This window comes from Poecile atricapillus, chromosome 1 (genome assembly GCF_030490865.1).
Source record: "Poecile atricapillus isolate bPoeAtr1 chromosome 1, bPoeAtr1.hap1, whole genome shotgun sequence".
NCBI lineage: Eukaryota > Metazoa > Chordata > Aves > Passeriformes > Paridae > Poecile > Poecile atricapillus.
In genome coordinates, this window is record NC_081249.1 from 61,798,389 (window position 1) to 61,820,999 (window position 22,611).

The 22,611-nt window shown below is 38.9% G+C and overlaps 1 protein-coding gene across 4 annotated transcripts in view; it reads left to right on the top strand.

Annotated features, from left to right (window-relative positions):
- The first annotated feature begins 2,584 nt into the window (after positions 1–2,584).
- Positions 2,585–22,611, top strand: part of LRCH1 (leucine rich repeats and calponin homology domain containing 1) — a 112,852-nt gene continuing 92,825 nt past the window's right edge. For all 4 annotated transcript variants that reach the window (XM_058838720.1, XM_058838728.1, XM_058838736.1 and 1 more), the window contains exon 1: positions 2,585–2,954. In XM_058838720.1, coding sequence (XP_058694703.1) covers positions 2,708–2,954 — 247 coding nt within the window. In that variant the 5' untranslated portion in view covers positions 2,585–2,707. The remainder of the gene's footprint in view (positions 2,955–22,611) is intronic.

The window sequence follows — 22,611 nt, forward strand, 5'->3', positions numbered from 1 at the left end:
TTTGCTTTCCACAATCTTGACAACATGGACAGGTTTCATAGTGTTACTTCCAGAAGTTTCAACTCAGTGTCTGATAAGCACAGGTCAACCTTGCATTGTATCTGACCTGCTCAGATTAAAAAGCAGTTTAAATAAGTCTTGATCCCTGACTATTGGTGTGTGCCCTTGCACTGCTATAAAACAAGACCTACATCTTTAACCCCTGCTAGGCTAAGTGCCTGCATAGCTCCAGCCTTTCTGTAATCCTAGCTGTCCTGATGTTGCATGTCTTAAGAGGGAAGGCTGTGCTGACTTGTCTGCTTTTGCCAGCCACAGGCCCTTCATGTGAGCCCAGCAGGGCAGCCAAGGTGGGCACACGGTGTCTCCCTGCAAGCAGGGTAACCAGGTAGCTCCTCTGGGCTTTGGGTACCTCCTGCAAAAGAGGATGAATTGTCTTTTAAATAAGGCTGAGAGAGGTATTGCTGCTAATCTCCCTTCAGCAAGATGCTGTGGATAAATTCCCAGGATTAATGTTATGGTGTGAGGTGAATGAAGAAAAAAATAAAAGATTTTTGGTTTTTTGTTTGTTTTTTTAAAAGAAAAATCAGCTTTAGAAATAATTTTGTCTTACCAGAAGTGGTGGAGGAAGGGACATGGTGTTCCACTGGTAAGAAAACTTCAAAAACCTCACCAGAAGACAGGCCTGATTCCTGACTGTAAAGGCCTGATGCTGGAAGACAGATTTTTCATCTATGCTGCCTGGATGTTTAGTTCTATATTTAAAATTTCCAAATAAAATTCCACAATGTTGGGTAATTTAATACACAGGAAATCTCCCACGCAAAGTCATCTACTGAGTAATAAAACCTACGGTATTTTGGGTTTCTTTACGTGTACAAGAATATAGTACTTAGCTCATTAAACCTGCATTTAAGAAATTGCATTTAAAAATATAGGGGGAGCCTAGCAGTTAGTTCTTTTTCATAGTTTATTCAACTTGAATGGAATGTTTTTATTTCTTTCTGTTTATCCACACTTTTCTTTAGATTGCTGAGATGTAGCTATTTATCTATTTCTTTATGCTTTCTAGCAGCAATGCAAAGATTGCATGCAAACTGGAATTAAGCATTTTAACAAAACCAGAACATGCTGTGACTAGTGGAAATTTGTGGGTAATACAATCTTCATAATCCACCAATGAGCTTTGTCAAAAGCAATATGATATTTGGGCACAAATGTTGTGGTAACTATTGGTTAACTTCAGCTAGGAGCTGTTCCAAGGAATGCTGTTAAGATTTACTCTCTGGTGCATCCAAAATTTTCTTGAACTGGTAGTACACTGACTCAGTCATGCCAAAAACTAAGATCTCTGCATCAAACGTGAAGAACTGGCAGTAGTAGGTATGAGTGGAATTTGCACTGGAGATTAAGCTCAGGGGTTGTATTTTAGGTGTAATATAAATGTAATTACAGTAAAATAATTCCCTCCTACCCATCTACCTTACAGCTCTTTCCTTAATACAAGGCATCTCTTTAAAAACACTACTATGCTGCTTGCCGACACTTTTGCAGTGACACAATGCATATAAAACATAAATGAAAAGTGCTGATACTGACAATGTATCTTAATCACGAAGAACAAGTTTTTAATGGATGCTACGATATTTTATGTGAAAAGGTCCAACTCTTAACACCCTTCCTCCCATTTTCTTAACACCTTTTTCCCCCAGTGCTGTTTCTGGTTGTGACCGCTAAACTCGCTATGATGTCTCCTGTTCTTCAGAAACTTGGGGTTATTTCCTTGTGCCAGTTAGGTCGTCCTTGTCCCTGTACCACTCAGCAGTTGAACTTCCTGGAGCTGGGAAACCTTTGCTTTAATGTCAAGCATTGATCACGGCTCAGGGTAAGTGAAATGGAATGGTCTGTAAAGCACAGGTCTGGGGTGATGATGTGCAAGTCCTGTCTAATCTTCGTAACCCCTGCGGGAACACTCGGCCTTGCTCCTCTCCATCTCCTGGGCTCAGCTTTGCCAAGCTGCAGAGGGGAAATAAACCAAACCTGTCCGGAAGGTCATCCCACCGGACAGCGAACGGGTGGTGGTTCCTATGCTTGGTTTCTCCTTACAAATCCTTCGAGGGTCTCTCTGGGGCAGGCCGTGCCCAGGAGCCACAGACAGGTGTGAACCGGCCCCTGCGGGAGAAGCACGGCACAGAAAGCCCTTCTGCAGGGCAGATGCTCCCCAAGGCCTCGCTCGGTGCCAACAGCGGCTGCAGCTCCTACCTTCCCACTGAGGAAAGCCGAGCCCGCACACACCGCTGCCGGCACACCTGCAGGCTCCCTCCGCCCAGCGCCACCCATCCAGCCCCTGGGCCCTGCTGGGCCGGGTGCCGGCAGAAGGGGCCCAAGTAGGCGGCGGGCCGGCCTCCGGGGCTGTACGAGGAAGGCTGTGGCAAGGAAACAATGGAGAGCCGCCCCCTCTCCGCCTTCCCGCTGGCACTTCCAGCGCCGGGAGCAGCGCGCCGCCGCTAGGTGGCGCCGCGGCGGGGAGCGGTGCCGGGAGGGGCGGAGCATGCGCAGTGGGCGCGCCTCGCCCGGGCCGCGCGCCTCCGCCCCCTGCTCGCGCCGCCGCCGCGAGCGGGAGGAGGAGGAGGAGGAAGGAGGAGGGAGAGAAGAAGGGAGGGAGGCAGGTCCGGCGGCCCTCTCGGGTACCCCCAGCGGCGAGGGAAAGATGGCGACACTGGGAGGCGAGTCGCAGCCCTTCCCCTCTGCTGCTCTGGCGGCGGCGGCCGGGGTGGGCGGCGGCGGCGGCGGCAGCGGGGCGCTGGGTCTGCAGGCGCCGCTGAACCGCGGTCTGGAGCGGGCGCTGGAGGAGGCGGCGCACTCCGGGGGGCTCAACCTGAGCGGCAGGAAGCTGAAGGAGTTCCCGCGCAGCGCCGCCACCCTCAGCCACGACCTCTCCGACACGGTGCGGGCAGGTGAGCCCGGGCGAGCGGCCGGGGGCGCGCAGGGAGGGGGCGGCCGGGCAGCGGGGAGGGTGGGTTTGTTGAACCGCCCGGGACCCCCTCCCCGCCCCCGCAGGCGCACTGGTGCCCTCCAACCTCTCTGTGAGGCGACCACCCACTCCCCACCCTTTCGTTCGCCTTCCCCCGGGGCCCGTCCCCACACGGAAGCCGAGCCCACCCCCATCTCTCCGTGGACCCGTGCTTTCTTTATTCCCCCCGCCTTGGTGTATGAGGTAGGTGTTTGCTTCCATATGGCTGGATCTGTACACGCTCCCCTCCATCCCCCCGCTCGGCGTTTGGTGAGGCAGAGCTGCCTCTCCCGTGGCACACTGGGGGAATGTGTGGGGAATTCTTGCTCGCACCTGTCTTCTTCTCTCTCTGGGGAATGTGCGTCTCTGTGCCACCCTTCCCTGACTGCTGAGGTTTGCGGTGGCAGCCAGCCCACCTTAGATTCAGCCGCGGGAGGAATGCACACACGGTGCCATGGTGGATACCTGCTGCTTCTGTCCTGCTGCTCGTGGGTGAACCCACCTGGCACGGAGGCGATGCAAGTCCCTGTTGAGACACTCAAGTGCCTCTGGACGTGTCAGCTATTTGCATGCCGTAGGTAGAGGCATGTCCATAGGAAGACTGTGTGCGATGCAGCTGCCCCAGGGGGCATGCTACCTCTCACAGATGCCACTTGTTCAGCGCTGGGGTTGACAGCCCCCCTTAGTATCCTTACAGTCATGTAGCCACAGGTGCCAGCTCTATGCAGTGCTACCTTCCGGGGCAAATGTTGAGAGAAATCCCTATCTTCACAGGCACTGTACTGTATTCAACAGTGGGGGACACCCTCATTACATAAATCTGCAGAGGGGACAGGCGTGACAACCCTGCAGGGAGGAGTGGTGAGGGGACATGTATTCAGTCGGTGTTAACTTGCCTTCACACCTTTTTTCCAGCATGAAAAAGGCACACTTATTTGTCACCTAGGCAGGCAGACCCACCTCTAAGAATCATATCAGTTTTCCTGCCTCTATTTATGCCAGGTGATGGAACCTAGCCCCTTCTTTACGTTGTGTCACTAGGTGGAATGGTGCAAACCCGCATTAGAAGAGTATATTAGTTTATTGTTAAGGTCTTCAATGTACGGCCTCCACGTGCCCTTGTGTCCCCGTTTGCTTGCTGGAGATAGTTGTGTTGTGGCAGCAGAGCAGAAGGCGTGTAGTCACTTGTTCTTGCCCCACAAAACAGCAGGTGCTATACCTGCATGTAGACATGTGATAACATGAATCTAAATTCTCAGCTACTCCTGCACATGAAGGCATTTATGCCTTCCTGTGTATGGAGACACATGTGCTGCCTGCTTATTGTCTCTGTCCTAGAGTTAGTGCCTCAGATGTGTGGTAGGTTTCATGTGTTATTGTTATTTAGCTTTGTTACTTGATGGGTGTTGCTGAGTGGATTTCACATTGATGTCTGAGGACCTATGTCATCATATAAATAAATAAAAAAAGAGCAAAGGAAACTGGATGAATGAAATTACCATGAATTGATAACATGAATTACCATATTAACCATTAGCTGACTCAGTAGCAGATGTGAAAGGGGAACTTTATGTGGTTAGAAGGTAGGGGAACTGTGTGTGGTTAGAAGAATGACTTTCAGCTTGCCGTCCCAAACAAGGCATTTTTTATCTCATTTCTTTTTAAAAGTTGAAGCCTAGCAGACATGCCGCAATACAAGATAAATAATTTAAAAATCCAGAAATTGAGCTTGTTTAGTTTGACCTAATATTGAACCAAACTGTTAGAAAACCAAATTGTGTGCTGAGGAGATTATATACTGGGAAGAAAATTGTTTGATTGGTAGTGATTGTATGTTAGTATTTGTGTATTGTGTAAGTATGTGCTGTACAGGCATGATCTGTGTGTAGTGGGTATAGGTAGCACCTGCTTGTTACATGCTTGCTTTCTCGACTGATTTTTCAAGGAAAAAAGTAATCTTTATCTTCAAGCATTAATGTGCTTTTGTCAGAGTTTACATGGAAAATATTCAGTATGAAATTGAATGTAGAATTGTATTTTCATTCTCTTTTTGTTTGATACAAACAGCAGTGTAGATCAGCCCATGTCTTAATCTTGCGACAACAGCAGCCCTTTTGTCAGTGTCCCTTTTTAGAAGAACACTGTGTTAATCTATAGTTGCTTTAAGGTATTGTTTGTAACAACTTGTAACTGTTTAATGGGAACTTTCAAGGAAGTTGTGTGTTGATATATTTCCAAAGAATCCATTTTTTTTTTTCATTTGTTACATAACAAATAAATAAACAGAAGAGATGCTTGGCTTAAGGCCGGATTTCTGCAAATCTTGGGGCAAACTCTTGATGGGAATTTTCTTTCCTGCTTCCTCTCCATAAATATGCATAGTATGAAACTTTCTTGTACGACTTGGAATAGATCCTTGAAATGAGGGACTTATAGTTTTGGATCTGATGTGCTGACATGTCTGAAGTCCTGAAACACTGGGTTTTGGGGTAGAGGTTGCCTTTCACTATTTTTTTGAGAGGAGGAGGGGATTGCCAGTCTAATTGAAAAATGAAGATACTCCTTGATGTAGAGGAAATTAGTGAGGGGGGTTGAGTTTAGAGGTCTGAGGAGCAGGGAATTTCCAGAAAACTGAAACTATGTCTGCACTTGACACTGTTGTAGTATTATAGACTAGAAATACTTTTTGATTCAGAAAGTGATGGTCTACAGCTACTCTCAAATAAAATATTATCAAACGTGTTTTCTAGAAAGATTCTGAGTGTTTTTTTGTATATCTGAGGAAGAAAAAAAGTGATCAACTTTAAGTTTTCTGTTCACTCATTTATTTTTTTCCTGGAGTTAGAAGTCAGATTTTATATAGCAATTGATGCACTTATGAAGGGCATGTGACTTGTTTGCCTTTAGCAGCTGGGATGGGATAGTTTGATTTTTCTAGTTCTTACTGCAGTTACATTCTGTAATAACTTCAGAGGCTGAACTGTACTTATCATTCTCTATTCCAGTGGCTTGTTATGCTTTTCTTCTGTGACTTTTCTTTGCATGAAATACATCTTGGTTCTAGAAATGTGATAGAACATTTCTTCCGCAGTCTTTGAGAGTTCTGCTCAAGTGCTGAGTGACATGGTCAGGTTGAGGTTTCAGGCAGTATCTCTGCACACAGAACGGAGTTTTCATGGTGTTCAGTACTGTTAGAAGAAAATAAAACCTCTATGTGAAGTGTCTTGAGTTTAGTCAGATGTTTTAAACCACATCAGTGTGGATGCAATGCAAAAACCATTTCAAAAATAATAAATGCTATTCTTATCACTTTTATTACAGGCTGGGTTATGCAGAAGGCCGTGGCACAATAATCACATAGTTCTTAAGTAATAGCATGCAATTATATTCCTCCAAACCACTGGGAATGCTGGAAGCATGTTACTTTATAAAAGAACAAGCAAAGGCCCCAAAGATGTAACCATGGCTGCCTGCTGTATTACTTCAGCCTCATTCTGTGGGCTTTGATGGTGTTTCTGAAGACAGATCCTCTGAAGCTTTTCTGGTGAACACCTGCTTCATCCATTTCTATTGGGTGAGCTAGGCACATGAGGAAGGATTACTTGCTGCTGATGGTAGTGACCTGGCAGAGAAGAAAATAATTTTTTTAAATTACATGCTAGATTATTAGAAAATAATTACAGATTGAAGTATTTGATTGCTACTTTGGACAGTATGAAATTTTGGAAGGAATGTGTATTTTTTTTTTTTTTTTTTTGGTGTAATATAATACTCTATTGATAAAAGAGCTCCAACCTGCTGTTTCTAAAAGTGCTTCTAAGTAGACTGTACTTGTCAGACTATGCTGTGTTGAAGACACCTTTGCCTGGCAACATCTTTGAAATAGTAGTACTGACTGTGTAACTATGAATTTGCTTTCAAGATGGTTGAAAAAATCACAGTATCACTGTGAGCATTGATGCTGGTTCGGATGAAATATGTTCCTTTAATTCCCCTTTGCTGATGACAACAACTTTTTTAAAAAATTGAATATGATGTGCATGGGGCTCAGATCAGTGTTGTCTAATGAAAGATGTTGCTGCTCCATCCAGGGTAGTGGAGCTAGATGACATTTAAAGGTTCAGTCCAACCTAGACCATTCTGTGATTCTGTGTACATTAGATTGCCATAATTGATTCTTACTTATTTTCTCCACCTGTTTAATTAATGTAATTCTTCCTTCACATATGAGAATTCTCCTAATTACAGCAGTAGATGTGCAGTTGGTTCCACCTGTTCTAAGTGCAGCTTCTACTGGGCAGGATGTTGCACATCCAGGCTGGTTTGTTTGTGCTACTGCACACTTCCAAATATCAAGTATGACCACTGTATGGACTCTTGTTTAGAACTTGGTTCTTATTTGGCCACTAGAGAAAAAGATATTTGGTATGTCCCTCTCCTTTTAAGAAATCTCTGATGATTTGAATAATTAATACTTTTTAATTTATATTTTGATTAAATTGTGGTTTTTTTGGGGTAAGGCTGAGAACCTTTCATTTTGCTCATTTTATCTAAACTCATCAATAAATAATGTCTTTATATGGCTAAAAAATGAATAGAACTCTGTTTCTTTTTCATTTCAAAAGTCAATCCCTTCCTACAGTTTTCCTGTGTTTATTTGAAGATTTCTAACACTACTTACTTTTTTTTTTTTACATAAGTAGTATCTTAAGTATATTAGGACAGGGAGAGAGAATAAATATGTTTGCTTATTATCACCAATTAATTGAATATTACCCTGCAGCCAAAACTTAGAAGATGTAATTCTTATGGGTAAAATATGAAGATAAATCAATTCTGTGTTCATTATTATGTATCCAGCAGTATATGTAACATTATTATGTATTTAACAGCTTCTGACACCACCTGATCATGTGGTCTGTCTGGACATCTCTGTGCCAGCATATTGTAGCTTCTGTTTTTTTACTCACAAGCAATGCTTTGGGAAAGAGCTTTATCAAACTGAAAGAGTTCTTTTAGAAACATTGATGTGCATAGCAGCTTATAACTGCAGATACTATTTAAATTCTCTCTGCCCTTTTATTCTTCCTGAAGCCTGACAATATCCCTGCTTGTGGATCTTATAAACATCAAGGCTATTGACTTCTATTGAAAAGAGTCTATTAGTTCTCTTGCTGTAGAGTCTAGTCTGTGGTGCTTTTGAAAGTTACCTCTTTGTCTGGAGATTTATGCCCCCATAGCTGAAATGTAGCCAGTAACTTTGCAGGTGGTGTTAGACTCTCCTCAACACAAAATAAAGTGAATTAGCTGACTGTCTTTGTTGCATGGAACAAATTATGGGTACACAATTGCCTGCTTACTGTTTCTGAATGTGGCTTCAGCAGATTAAGGGTTTTCTACTAATGACTGACTGTGTGTTTGTGTCTCTTTCCCTTATGTTTGTTTGTTTGTTTTTTCTTTTTGACTTGCTTGCTTTGTAGAGAGGCTTCAGAACTAGTGTATGGGTTAAGTGGTGGGAGCAATGCCAGCCTAAAACAAATCTGATGGAAGGAAGGGTGAAACCTCTGAATTTCAGCAGGAGTAGGCTCTGCTGTGGATTGAACCTTTACCCCCAAAGTGAACTTCCCCTTTAGGATGGCAGTTTTTAAAGTGGCTTTGCCTAGAATTGCCATGTTTGGACATGCTGTGCATGTAAACGAATAAAAGCTGAAGGCTTTTGTAGAAATATTGTCACTTTGTGCATCCTTGGCCAATCTTCTTGGAAGAGACTGACTCAGAGCTCCAGAAGTGCTATTATGAAAGACCAGGTGCTACAGGTTCCCTTTCAAATGCTTTTTGTCAAGCAGTTTTGAAGATGTATTTGCGTCTGATCACTGGCCTGGTGGGAGGTAGAAGCCAAATATCCTCCCTACATTGTTTGTGAGCCTCCTTTTAGTCCTTCCTTGGTCTGTTTCTATTGTGTCTTCAGGCAAAAAGGCATCTTGATTTAGACATCTCTTAAACAGGAGAGACTATATGAATCTTACAACAATTCCTATACACAGTGTTTTAAAACCGCTGAATACTTCTGTGAGGGGAGGAGGCTGGAGCAGAATGAGTTGTGACAAAGTAGAATTAATATTTGCACAGTAGAGCTGTGGCTTGGAAGAGGAAGGGGGCAAATGCCAATGCAATAATAGGTTTGAACAAGGAAATAGATAAAAAGATACTATTAAAGGCAGAAGTGTCATAGAGAATGGAAATTTACGAACTATTGAAAATATATGAAGTCAAAGAACGGAAATGCATGTCATAGCTTGGGATAACTCTCTGAAATCTGTAAAACTGAGGAGAAATGCCAGTTATGTTCGTAACAATTGGAATTTTGTGTATAGAGAATCAGATAAACATGGAGAAAATTGTTTGGCTTACAAGATAAATGATATTTACAGACTTTATGCTACAAATAATAGTTTCAAATTCATACTTTGAAATACTAATTGTTGAATTTAAGTTTGGGAAGCTTAGCATCCATTTGTCTGCATACAGAAAACGCAGTGGTTTTGCTGCTTGCAGGGTTACAGGATCAACCAAGATGGAGAGACTGGTGTTTTGTGTATCAGAATGACCATTCTAGGAAGGATGAGTAACTTCTCTGGGCTACAGGCTGACTGCTCATCATTCTGCCTGCTCTGTTCTTGCTGACTGTTAGTAAGCATTTACTAGGCTTGTGAATGTTCCCAAGCTGGTTAGATTGCTAATTCACAGTTAAAATCAATATGGTTTTCATATTTCAGTTTAAATAATTGAAATGGCACTTCCCAAACCAGAGATATTTTAAACTTGTTCTGCTGAGACCAGAATTATGGGAAGTGTATCCATTTATTGTCCTCCAATGTGTAAAACTGAAAGAGCCAGTAATGTTATCCCTGTGTTCAGTGAGCGGAGCACTGTCAAAACTGGGAATGGGTGTTACATCTCCTGACTTCTGACTGTTCTCTGCTAACCATGTTGTGCAAGGTATTATACACACATCAGAGCAGCTCTTTGGAATGGTACTGAGGTTTTAAGCTTCTGGAGGAATAATTCCTTTTGCTAAATTTGTGTGTAGATGTGTCTTGGTGGGAGGAGTTAATTTATGAAATTCTAATGCTTTCTCCCCAGCGTGCTTCTCTAAGTGTGTCTTGCTGGCCAGCTTTTTACTCTTTTTTTTTCCTTGTATGGTGCAGAGCACCCTAATGCCTGTAAACCTCCTAACTATTTAAAAATAGAAATAACAATAACAGTCTTTTGTCCTCCTATCCTAGGCTGTAGGAGAAATATTCCTCAAGAAAAAAAACAAGAAGTCAAAACTTATGAGATGATGATTGTAGCAGAGCCAAGAGGGGGTTAGTTTTGTGCTTAATTTGGAGCCTGAGGTTTGCACTTGCTTTTGAAGCTGCATGAACTGTTTCATGTTCAGCTGAGCTTGTGTGGATTTAGTTAAAAGCTAACGGATAAGTTCATGATGATTATGTGAGGTAGTTCTTCTAGGAATGGTTAGAGAAATTATGGGACATAGCTGGAGGTTTTAAATATCAGAGTTCTTGATCTCTATGAGAAGCAGAACAAGGGCAAAATAGCTGAGCACCATGTTATCAGTGACCTGTGCTGCTGAATGGATAAGGTTTTTATATTGATAAATATATTTTATATTTTCTGTAGATGGGTGATTTTATTCCTTGGTGCAAAGTGAAGTAGTTGTAGTATTTTTATTTCCTTTCAAGACTGTGGTGCTTTAAAATAGTAGATTAGTAACATATTTAATTTCTAGGTTTTGGATATAACTATATAAACTAGGTGTTTTCTACTATTGTAGCCTGATAAATACTTATTTCTGGTAGGAGGTGACATTGCTGGAGCAGCTGGCATTGATACATGTGTGGAGGATTTAAAGCAAAAAAATTTTTGAATTGAAGAAATAAAGTTCAGCCAAGTACATCTTGGAAGTATATTTAAACATAGCATATGACTTGATTTCTTTATTCTTTAATGAATACTAAAATACCACTGTAATACTAGTTTATATTCTAAAGTCGTATGTTTCAAAAGTAGCAAAGTGACTGCAAATGACACTTTCACTTTAATTTATTGTGTGTGAACAAACATGAGGTTTTTTTAGCATCTAATGTGTGCATCTTTGGTTGTGCTGTTTGCAGTGATACCTCTCCTTTGTAGCATTACATTTGACAGGCAAAAAGTAAAAATTAAAAATAAATAAGGTGGGGAAAAAAGACCACCACATTTAGCTGTGAAGAGAAAAGCACGAGTAAGAAGCTGTATCTGTTGTTTGGTGAGCAGAAAGAAACAGGTTCATAAAATGTGTGTGCAAAGATAAATCACTGAAACTGATGGAGAAATTTTGTAAAATGGGCAAGAAATGGATTAGGAAAAGAAAATTGAATCAGAGATTAAACCAAGGAAAGAAGTGAAGCAGAATACACCCTTGGATAACCTTTACATGGTAAGGCAAGATACCAAAAATGCAAGTGCAGTAGTTTATGTATAGTAAGAACCTTATGTCAGATTTTAAAGACAGTGAAATTGTTATCATGGTCAGCAAAACTTTTATTGTCAAAATGACTTTTTGTACTATTTGAATTTATAACTATTAAAAAACTTAATGACAGGAGAAATAGGGATTATTGAACTAAAGACAGGTAGTACCATTGCTGCTGTTGTATTACTGTATTTTGAGAATAGTGAGGTTTAGCTGAATTAATTCAATTCATTCTTTTTAAGGCAAGGCAAGGATATTAACAACAAAGTTGTCTGTCTATTCAGTGGGGAAGGAGGGAGAACATAGTGTTATTCATATGTTATATAATTAAAAAAATGCAGACAGTTATAAAGATTTCTGGAATGGATGTCTGGTCAAAGCTGAAAGGAGCTTTCTCAGCAGTTGGGACAGGACAAGGATGCCCTGGTTACTAAATACAGCTGTGATTGATCAAGGGGAACAGTTTAACTCAGGGTTTCCCATGCTCATTTTATGTTGTGTTGCTAGGGCTTCTTGTTTTGCTGTTGTTTTTTGAGTTCATCCCAGTTCAAGAAAACTGTCCTTTTGCTTTCCACTTTGTACAGTGTAGCTTCTCTGCTCGGTAAGTTTTGTCTGTGATCCCCTTTCTGAGGTTTGAATTCCAGTCTGGCTGAATGCCTACTCCTTGCTTGTGTTCCACTTAGCAGCCGTTCAGATTGCCTTGTGTTACTGACTTTGTTTTTAACTCACTCACACATGTCCTGTCACTTCCAAAGTTTGCTAGACATGGTATTTTATTTCCCCTTCCTCACTAGTGTGTTTGAGGGAAGATGTACAAACAAGAATATCCTTGTGCCATCCATCTGAAATGTCTCCATACTTTTGTCATATTTTGAGACCCATCAGTACCAGTTCCTTCTAGTTTCTATGCCGCATCAATACAGCATACAATATGATGATGTAGCTTCTTAGTCATAATGTGCAGAAATTAAAACTGATTTACTGACTGGTTTATCATCCGTGTTTTAATGGATGTTTTCATTCACTGTCTGAACTTTCGAATGTGATGGAAAACTATTATGTTAATTTGGCAATGTGCAGCTTTATATATTATTTTTCTGAGGTTTTACTTGGTGGGGGGGACAAAAAAGGCTGCAGAGTCTGAAATTTTTTTTCATTTAAAAAAATTGTCAAGTTTCTCCCCCATCTTCAGAACTGCTTTTTTTTTTTTTTTTTTTTTTTTAATGTTCTGTCTCAAAACCACCATAAAAAGTGAAGATAATCTGGCGCACTCTCCACAAAAAATATTTTATGCAAGTGTAGTGGATCTTATGATTTGAAAGAAAATATGAACTAATTTAAAATAACCAGTAACTTCAATTTGCTAACGTTTTTAAAGGGAATCTTAAAACAGACACTATCATGGTGTAGACCATGAGACACTTTTATATCATGGTATTGCTGCTATTACTACTCTGTTGAAGTGTGCTGTGTGTGACTTTGACATTCAGCCAATCAGTCAGGAATTTCTAAGGGTAGAGAAAGTAGCCTTTTTAATTTCTTCTAATTTGAAAGCCTTTTATGTAATTATATTGATTGTTAATGTAATGACTTTAAGAGCTTAAGTCTTTAGGTAATTAATATGACTTTACGATTTCTACTTTTACTGGTTCCTACTGTAGATCTTGCTGTATGTTTGCATTAAAAAAATTACTGTGCAAACTTTGCTCAGTGGGTTATTTCATTGTTCTATAATGATACAGGTTATTCCTGGTTGTATAGATTGGAAAAACTGAGAAGCAGGAATTTTGAATGGCTTATTCCAGATCTCAGAACAGATCAGAGACAAAACTGTGAATGGAATCCAACTTTGGATTGTATTTTAATTTTGTTTTTAAATTTTTTTTAGTTAATGGTCAGTGTATGATATTTTGAAGAATGGGTGTTGAGGCATTTGAATTAGTTTTGTTTTGGAAGATGTTGGGACAGCAGTAAAGACTTAAAGCTTCCATTAAAGTGTTAAGTCCTGGGAGTGGTTTTAAATGTATTAACACAATGCAGAAACTCACTTTATAGTAGCATATGGCACAGACATACAATGCAGAAATAGTCTTGAAAAGAATATCACTATAGATTTGCAGTCAGTTAAGAGTCAGGTAATATGAAAGAGTAGTAACTTTACACAATGACAAAAAAAAAAATCAGTATTTTGGCAAGAAGTGCTGTACTCCTTCTGCCAGTTTTCATATCTTTGTACATTTGGCTTCCTAGAGAACTGAAAAGGTTATTTTTGGCCTAGTGCCCTAGGCTATAAATGGCTTCTGGAATCTCATAGCTCCGTTTGGTGTTGAGCAGTTCTGTGTGGTAGTAACAGAACTGCAGTAATTGGTAGTCTCACTGAAGCATTTTAGTTATGCACTTAAATGTTAAGCTGTGGGAGATGTGGCTCTGGGATCTCTCCAGCATCCCATTTATCAGAAAAATTTAAGCCATGTTTATCTATGAAGCATTGGTAGCCTGAAGAAAAAGAGGCTTTTTCTACAAGTACTTGTTAAAGGGAAGAAATTATTATGAAGAAATAAATCAGGGTATTGCTGTGGGAACAGTGGAACTCAAGCATTGCAGTTGAGACTGTACATGTGGACAATAGAAGGAGTCTGTGAAGTTTCCTTGTGTTTCTATCCAGTGGTGCAGGGTTTACCTTTAAAAGGGAAAAAATCCACCCCAACCCCAACACTGCCCTCCCCCAAGAAACAAATGTACTGGTTACTAGATGCAAATGTATGCTTATTATAAATTTAATTTTCTGAATAATTTCTAAATAATTTGGATGGCGTTTTAAACCAGGAGTTTGAAATAGGAGAATAGTGAACAGGCTAGTTACATCTGAAAAATCTCATACCAATAAAAGGTCTGAAAACTTGCAAAAAAGGCTAGAGGTTGCTTCCCTCTATGTGCCTCACAAATCTGTTAAAAACTTTTTCCACAATTTTTTGTATTGGACTAAATAGGAATAATACATGGTGCTGCAAGAAAGTAAATTTTCAGGAACAGAATTAATAAAAGTAAAACAGTATTTTTTTTTTTCTTCTTGCATGTGAAGTCAACATAGACAAATTCTGCATGAGAATCAGTTTTTCTAGGCATAGCTTGTAAACATCCATAGAACCCTCATTTTAAAATCATCCAAGAAATCAATATTGTGTCTTTTGTGTTCTGACTTTGCAGTGTAAGGCTTTGTTAACACAATAATCTGGAATTATGGCGAAAATAAAATGAGTTCCAATCAAATTTGTGATCGTGCAAATTTGAGATGATCGGTTTAGTGAATGGCTTTTCAGAGACAGTTATCAGATTTCGTTATTGGTGCTAAGACTCTAAAATGAAGAAATAAATCATGGTATTGATATGGGCTAGTGAAGCATGAGCATCTCAGAGACATAGCTATGTCCAAAATTACAGTTTCTAAAATACAAATACTCTTGTTCTGAACAGTTTATGAAAAACACTAATTCCAGATGAGCTTCTGTAGAATACCTGTGCTCAGTGTACAGAAAGCTTGAATTTTGCTTACTGGACCAAGCAGAAACCTTGCCAGTTTTCCTAAGTACAGGTGTCCCTGTAAAACAGTCTTTTGTTTTGTGTTTTGATGGCTGTATATTATATGCTGGTTGTATTTCTTGCTTGTAGCCTCCAGACAAATAGTTTTATAGAATGCTTGCTCTTTTTACAAGTTGCTTTTGTTAAGGTACTTATTGAAGATAAATCACATTCTTGGTTAACAGTATTTGAAGGAATTAGTCTGTGTCTAAAAATTTTTCTTCTTTGTCTCTTAACAAAACCATCTTGTTTTTCAATGTTCTCATCATAGAAATAGATATTTGCAGTCAGGAGGTATTCTGCTTGTAATCAATTCAGCTTGGAAAAAAGCAAATATTACTTGTGCTCAGTCTTAGTGCATTTACATTATGTCAGTGTGTTAAATATATTGAGTGTATTATATGTATAAAGATATTTTACCTGCTTTATGAATGATAGTTTTATTTTTTTATATGATTCTAAACCCTTCCTTGGTGCATGAAATAATGATAACATGAGGATAACCCAATGAATATGTGTGAAAAAACAGAACATAGGGAGAAATATATTACTTTATTGGCAATTATTATGATTAAGTTACTAAATTAAAGTTATGTGAACATAAAAACTCTGTTTTTCCTGTGGAAGAGTGTAAAGAAATCATTGGGAAGCAGTCTTGCAAAGAAGAAAATGGTAGAGTGTAGTAAACTGCCAGGGTTTTTTGCTTTATTAGCAGAAGCTGCTTTCTTTTAGATGAGTTTCTCTAATATTCAAGAGTATTTAGTCAGTCCTGCTCTTTACCAGATGTCTCACCTTATTTTGTGCTGCTGTTCACATTCTGATGCTAGTGGAGTATCCTTGCTGAAACGTGTTGAAGCAATTGATTTGTCTTAATAAGAGAGGCTTTTATGTTGATACAGTTTGTCCTTTTGCCTGATGCTGGCCATCAGTTTCCCTGGCTGAGTCTGAGTATCTAGATCAGAGATCTGTGGCTCATTGTACTGTCTCAGTTTTAAAGCATGCCAGTGATAATAGTATGATTGATTATATATTTCCTTTAGAAACACATAAGAGATTACACAGCAATTTTGTATTTTAGCTTCAATTTCTGGTCATTTATTCCTTTTTCTTCATTAGATCAGCTAATCCACTGTAGCAGACATTTACTCTTCTCAGCTGTTAATACATTACTTTTTAATTTGCATTTAAAAAACTTAGGTAGTTGATTGATGTGGGATAATTCCAATTACAGTAATTTAGGATGCTGCTGCAATTGTCCATCTAGCTTCCTGCTGAAAGCGACTGCACGTAAATAGAGTGACAACCTAAATGGTGATGATGGTGGATTTAAACTACTAGGACAGGCTTGAAATTGTGGTGTTAAGGAGCTGGCATGTGATTTTGCCTGCTGTGCCTGTTCATGGGGAGGAAACCGCCCTCAGAGCAGTGGGGGACAGAGCTGAGGCTGCTCCTATATCTTACATTGCTCTACTAAATGTTGCAAGGGCTTGTGAGACAGTCCTAAACAGATGAACCTTTGGTGTTCTGCTATGAAATACAATTTCAGATCCCAAATCTTGCCGTTTCATGAAACCTTACAGGTTTTTGGGTGCTTTACCAGTTTTATTGTCTTTTATTTTGTTATTTATAACTGGACATAGCAATTTGTGAGATGCTTGGTAAATACATCTTGGGGTAATGCTTGTTCAGCTTATTTCTCAGCAGTCACTGTTAATGCACCCAACTTCCATTTTAGTAATTTGCACCTTTGGCTTGGTGGGAGCTTATGATTGTCATTGTTCCAGGCTTATGCTATCATTTGCCGAAACTGTGATTCTATGATTGCATTCTTCCTGGTTTTATGTTTTCATATGACAGAGTTAAATATGACCTTGATTGTGTCTAATCTACCATGTGCTCCAGGTCCCCATGTGTCTGTAACTTGGCCTTGCTGTGACTTATAGCACCACTACTGTCAATTACTCACAGATTTTATTAGCAATGGCTTTGTGTTTTTATTATTTTATTAGCAATTTCTAGGGAAGAAAGTCTTGAAAATCCTGACTGATGCTGGGTTGTGAAGAAATAAAACTAATTTCTTGTATGAGACACTTAATGATTTCCTTGAGGTTATTGTTCATTTTCTCTGAGTTGGATTAACATTAACATTCTACAACCACATCAAAGTGACTGATGTTCTGGTGTGAGCAAATAAAAAATCTCTTCTAGTAGATAGTATATTTGTATGAGCTTGGAGAATGTGATTTGTTTCCATGGTGTACAAACCCTAGCTTATGCCCTACCATGTCTTTTTAAAGATAACAAAGTGGACTTTTGTGATAATTTCACTTGCATCTCCTTTCAGAAAAATGAAGGTTATGCATAATACTGAGGAAGGTTTTAAATCAAATACAGGTGAAATTACTTGATAATTAAGAATTTCTTCCTGAGTGTCCTTGAATGGATTACTTGACAGTTCCATTTATAGAAAGAAACAGGATGTTTTGGTTTTATGAATGTGGATTTCTTGGGAACTCATTTTGAGAAAGTGTTTGTCTGCCTCCACCCTTGGTGGAATGCAGATGACATCAGAATTTTTTTATGCTCGGGTGCTATGGATACAGAAAGACCAGCTTTAGAAGTGTCAGTAACATAAAAGGAATTGCATTCTAAGTAGTTTTACCATTTTAGGTGAATTGGTGGTACAGATGTCCAGGTGATCAAATCTAAGGCAATAGAATAGTAGGTGGTTTGGATTTTTAGCTATTCCATTTAAAATACTATAAACAATTGCAGTGCAGGTTCCAGGTCATTTTGTGATCTAAAACATAACCCTTAACTGACTTGCTTCTGTGGCAGAGCTGTGTTGTTGGCTTGTTTTGGACCTTATATGTGTTTTTCTCTCACTTGTGATAATTTTGGTTCCTAGGATTTGAGTTATCCTTTTAAAAACTTTTGGTTAAGATCTAATTACAACTTCACAAAACCAGCTTCCTTAAGACAATATTTATTTGTAGACAAATGGTAAATATCAGTTAAAATATGCAGTTAATTTAAAATAAACTTTATTCTAATTTGGTATCTAAATTTTGTAGGTTCTCAGGATAACTATGTAGGGACCTACAATGCTGCTGAAGGGACCCCTGTAGGTCATCTAGTCTAACCACCAGTGAAAGCTGGGTCAGATCTAAACTTCTTCACTCTGTTCTTGTCAACTGAAGTGTATTTCATTTAGCTGAGGCATTCCCAAATATCTTAAAGTCCCAGGTCTTCCTTCTGTTATGAATTCCCAGCATTTTTGTGGTGAAAGAATACCCAAGGTGATTAGATTTGTTTTACAACCTTGCTTTACAGTTATGCAAAATACATTATTCAGACACCTCATTTGCTGACATATTTATCCACAGACCTACTTGTAGAGTTTTGCTCCAGTTGTGCATTGACATAAATTCTGACATGTTTTGCATCTATATTAGCAAATGTGGACTCTTGTTAGTCTGTTAAAGAAATACTGAAAAGAGGACCTAGGTTAATGCATTTTGGCAGTGCTTTTGCAACACTTTAAAATAGAATGTGATGTGGTCTTAGTTTTAAATCCTATTCCGTGTACATTGGGGTTTCTCCATTAGAATGATGTTAATGAGGAGCTTGTAGCACTCAAGACTGGAGCTCTCAGTAAAAATACTCAGAGACACAGACTTGCTTATGTTGAGATAGTGTGTTTTGGTTTTTTTCTTTTTTCCTTTAAGTTCTGATGGCAGCTGTGGAATGCCTGTGTTTAGAATTACTAAACTGTTTAAAGTTGTATGGCAGTAAATTTTACTTATTTGTACTGGGTTAAGCCCAGTAGGCCGCTAAGACCCACATAGCTGCTCACTCGCTCCCCCACAGCAGAATGGAGAAATGAATCAGAAGGGTTAAAAGTATGGGTCAAGATAGTGAATTTAATAGGTAAAGGAAGAGCTGCACATGCAAGCAAAGCAAAATAAGCTGTGGGTGGGTTTGTTTGTTTTGAAAATTTGGTATGCAAATGCAGATAGCACGAAATGTGAGCATGAGTGAAGTTATTGGCAAAATCCCTTCTGACTGATGTATGTGGGACTTTCCCTGTTCTAAGACAAATGATACTTCAGACTAGGTTATAGCAGTGTAAGGAAGTTTACCAGTCTTCTTTCATCTGCATAAACCTCAGCACAGGCTTGTTTGACCTGCTTTCTGGGCAAGGTCTCCTGTCCTGCTGCTGTACTTAGCCTGCTCACAGCATCTGAGTTTAGTTAGTTCAGCAGGAGTATGTCTGTGTCACCATGCCTGTAGTAGTCTGTAAGTAATGTGACTGAAATGCAGTTAGAGCTGTTGGAATATGGTTATTCTTGCTCACTAGGTAGTGTGTATGGTCTCGCATGTTATTATGCCTTGGTTTTCATTCTTTCTGTCTCAGGGAATCCACCACAGCAGGAATGTAAACCATAAAATATTAGGAGAATTTGTTCTTATATTGCAGGATCTGAATGTTAGAAAATTATTCCTGATTTTTATATTAAGTGCCAATATATTTTCACTGTATGCAGTGTGTCAAATAACTTCATTAAATACGGTTTTAAGATGTGAAAGGTCTCCTTCCACAGAGATGGAGGAACAGAATTTATAATACATGACAATTTCCTGTTTTTCTTAGGTTTCTTCTCTTTGTTTTCTTCTCTTTGTTTTCTTCTCTTTAGTTTCTTCAACAAATCACCAGAAACTGTAGCTGGTAAAAGGAACCCGTTTTCCATATTTAATAAGATGGAAATCTGCAGGAGAACTCATCTGTGGCAAGATGATACCAGATGACTTTCATAATTCAGCCATGTACTAGTGTGTAATGAAATACATTGAGGACTGTGCTATTCAGCATCACTGCTGTTATGTCAGATTTTGTTGATTGGTTTTTTGGTGTGGATTTTTTTTTGTACAAAATTTTCTTGAAACAGTGACATTTAATCAAATGATACATTAAAATATTATTCTCACAAAACTCTCTTCCATTAATTGAATTTTCTACTTTGTAACATGGTTACCAATGTGTTTCTTCCTCGTAAAACATTAAGGCAGCATTGAACAGTATTTATGAGTTGTTTTTCTTATTTATTCCCGTAACAACCATCAAGGGCTGTAAACCTCCGGAATAGTAGATTTCAACTAGTGAGAATTTTCCTGTTATAAACGGAGAAGTTGATGAGGAATGGAGCAGGCAGCAGTGTATTGGGAAGCGACAGATTTCTAAATAATGTTTAAATAATAGTAGCCCTCTGAATGCCTTCTTTTTTGTGTGTTTAGTTAATGGTTGGGTTTTTTGTGCTTTTTTTTTAGCCTTTATAGCTAAAGGTAAAGAAATGAGGAGTAACTATTGGGTAAAACAGTAGCAAATAGAGTTATGATTTTACTGTCCTAGGTGCATTGAAGAATGGTTTTGAACTTAAGTGTGATTAAATCTGAAACTATCTCTTTTATTGTTCTCATAAAAGTAGTAAGCTGGAAGTTTTAAAGAAAAAGGAAGTGCAGTGAGTATAATAACTGAGACTATAGCCCACTATGCTGTATTTCTACAGTTCAATAGCATGTATGTGTTTTCTTTGGGGGATTGCTCTGTGTTCCTCAATTTTAATTTAGAATGTTTGTCAGTCAGTGTACCTGGCAGTAAATTAACTGGAGAAGGTTAGTGTTTTTATGTAATATTGTTTGACTGTTTCATCTATAAATTTTTTAGGGACTTTCCACTGCATATCTGCTGTGGTCAAATGTTGAGTTTTGTGTTGGTTTTGGGTTTCAAAGAGACAAGAGCAGTTGTTGGTTGCAGTAAAGCTGTTTATTGTATGAATGCGTCAGTTTCAAAGGCAAAGAGTTCAGAGTATTAAAATCCATGTTAAAAGCTTTCTGGCATAAAGTTCTGATATTTTGAACAGCAGCATCTCCCTGGTATAAAGTCCTGATGTTCTGAGCAGCTGCATTTCCCTGGCATAAAGTTTTGATGTTCTGAGTAGTAGCAGCTCCCTCTGAGCAGAAGCAGCAGCTACTTCTTTCTTTATTGTGATGTTGATGATGAACTGTGGTTGCCCTTTTTCTTCTTCTTTGTTGGTGGTGTTTCACCCCAATACAGGGGATTATATTCATGAATCATCCAATTAGCTAAAAACACTATTCTAAAACATTCTTTCTACACCCATCTGAACTTGATTCTAATATATGAAAGTAAAGTCAGTTCTTACTTAAAATTTACATATATAGCTTTATCTATTTATTTGAATAGTCCTATCTGTTCTATGTAGAAATGTGAGAAATATTTATGTCTAGAACTAAGTTAATTCTGTAAAGGGTAACACTACTGAATTTTAAACTAGGCTTTAGGGCTTTTTACTAGCTAGCACAGTTTCTTAAGGTGCTTAAGATATATTTCTACTTACTTAAAACTAAAATTTACACTCTTCATGTCTGTGGCTTAATATATTTTAATTTCTTTCTCTCTCTGAGGAACTCAGAAGCACTTCAATTTCATGTTCCAACAGTTGAAGGTAATTTTTTAGACTGCAGCTTTTGGTTTTTGTTGTTGTTAAAGAAGCTTTGACTTCTGGTCTCATAAAACTGCTGTGTAAACACTAAGCTACCTTTAGACTTTTAGCCATTTTCATGCAGTTTGCTAGTTTGGAAAATTTGTAAGTTGTGTAGCATGAATTTATTGTTTTGCACAGTGTTTTAGTAGCTAACTGGGAGTGGCAGAATGAATTGACCCGTACTGTATATGAGAGTAAGATGGAAACACTGAATTTTAGGATATCACTTCGAAATTTTTTTCTCCCTTTTTTTGTTTTAACCTCATTTTACAGTGGTGAAACCAGTTTCTTCACTGAAAAGTTGAGTCTTGGTGCAAATGCTGTCAGGCCTCTCTGACACCAAGGAAAAATGAGGGGAACAGAAGATTGAGTTCACCTTATTTTTTGCAGCAAAACAAAATCTGAAGTGTAATAGCTTGAAATGGGCATCCTCTAAGAACTTCGCTTTCAGTTTTAGTAGTGCTTCATAAGCCTCTCTAAGCCTTGGTAGGGTAGGTAAGATACCTTGGTTGGTACCTTTTTTGCCAGGTAAAACTACACTTAAGCCAGGAGTATGTATTTCCCTAAAGACTGTTCCCTAGGGTAACTACTTACATAAAGACACATCTGTTCAGAGTTTCATAAGTATATGCAGGTAAAAATTTCAAATCATACTGGCTATTGAAATTACTGCTAACCAAAGTTTTGTATGATGCAGTTTGTCAAACAAGGATGGATTTGAATAAAGAACTGCCCCAGTCTCTGTGCATTGTATTCTCTCATTTGCAGGTATGTGCAAGCCCATGTCCATAGACATGTGGGACATGATGTAAACATACGTACACACTTCAGGCATATAGACTGAAAATTTGGGCTTTCATTTTCTTGTAGCTGGCAGAAAAAAAAAAAAGCACATTTTTATGTCCATAATTTTAAAATTAGAGGGAATTAGTGTAATC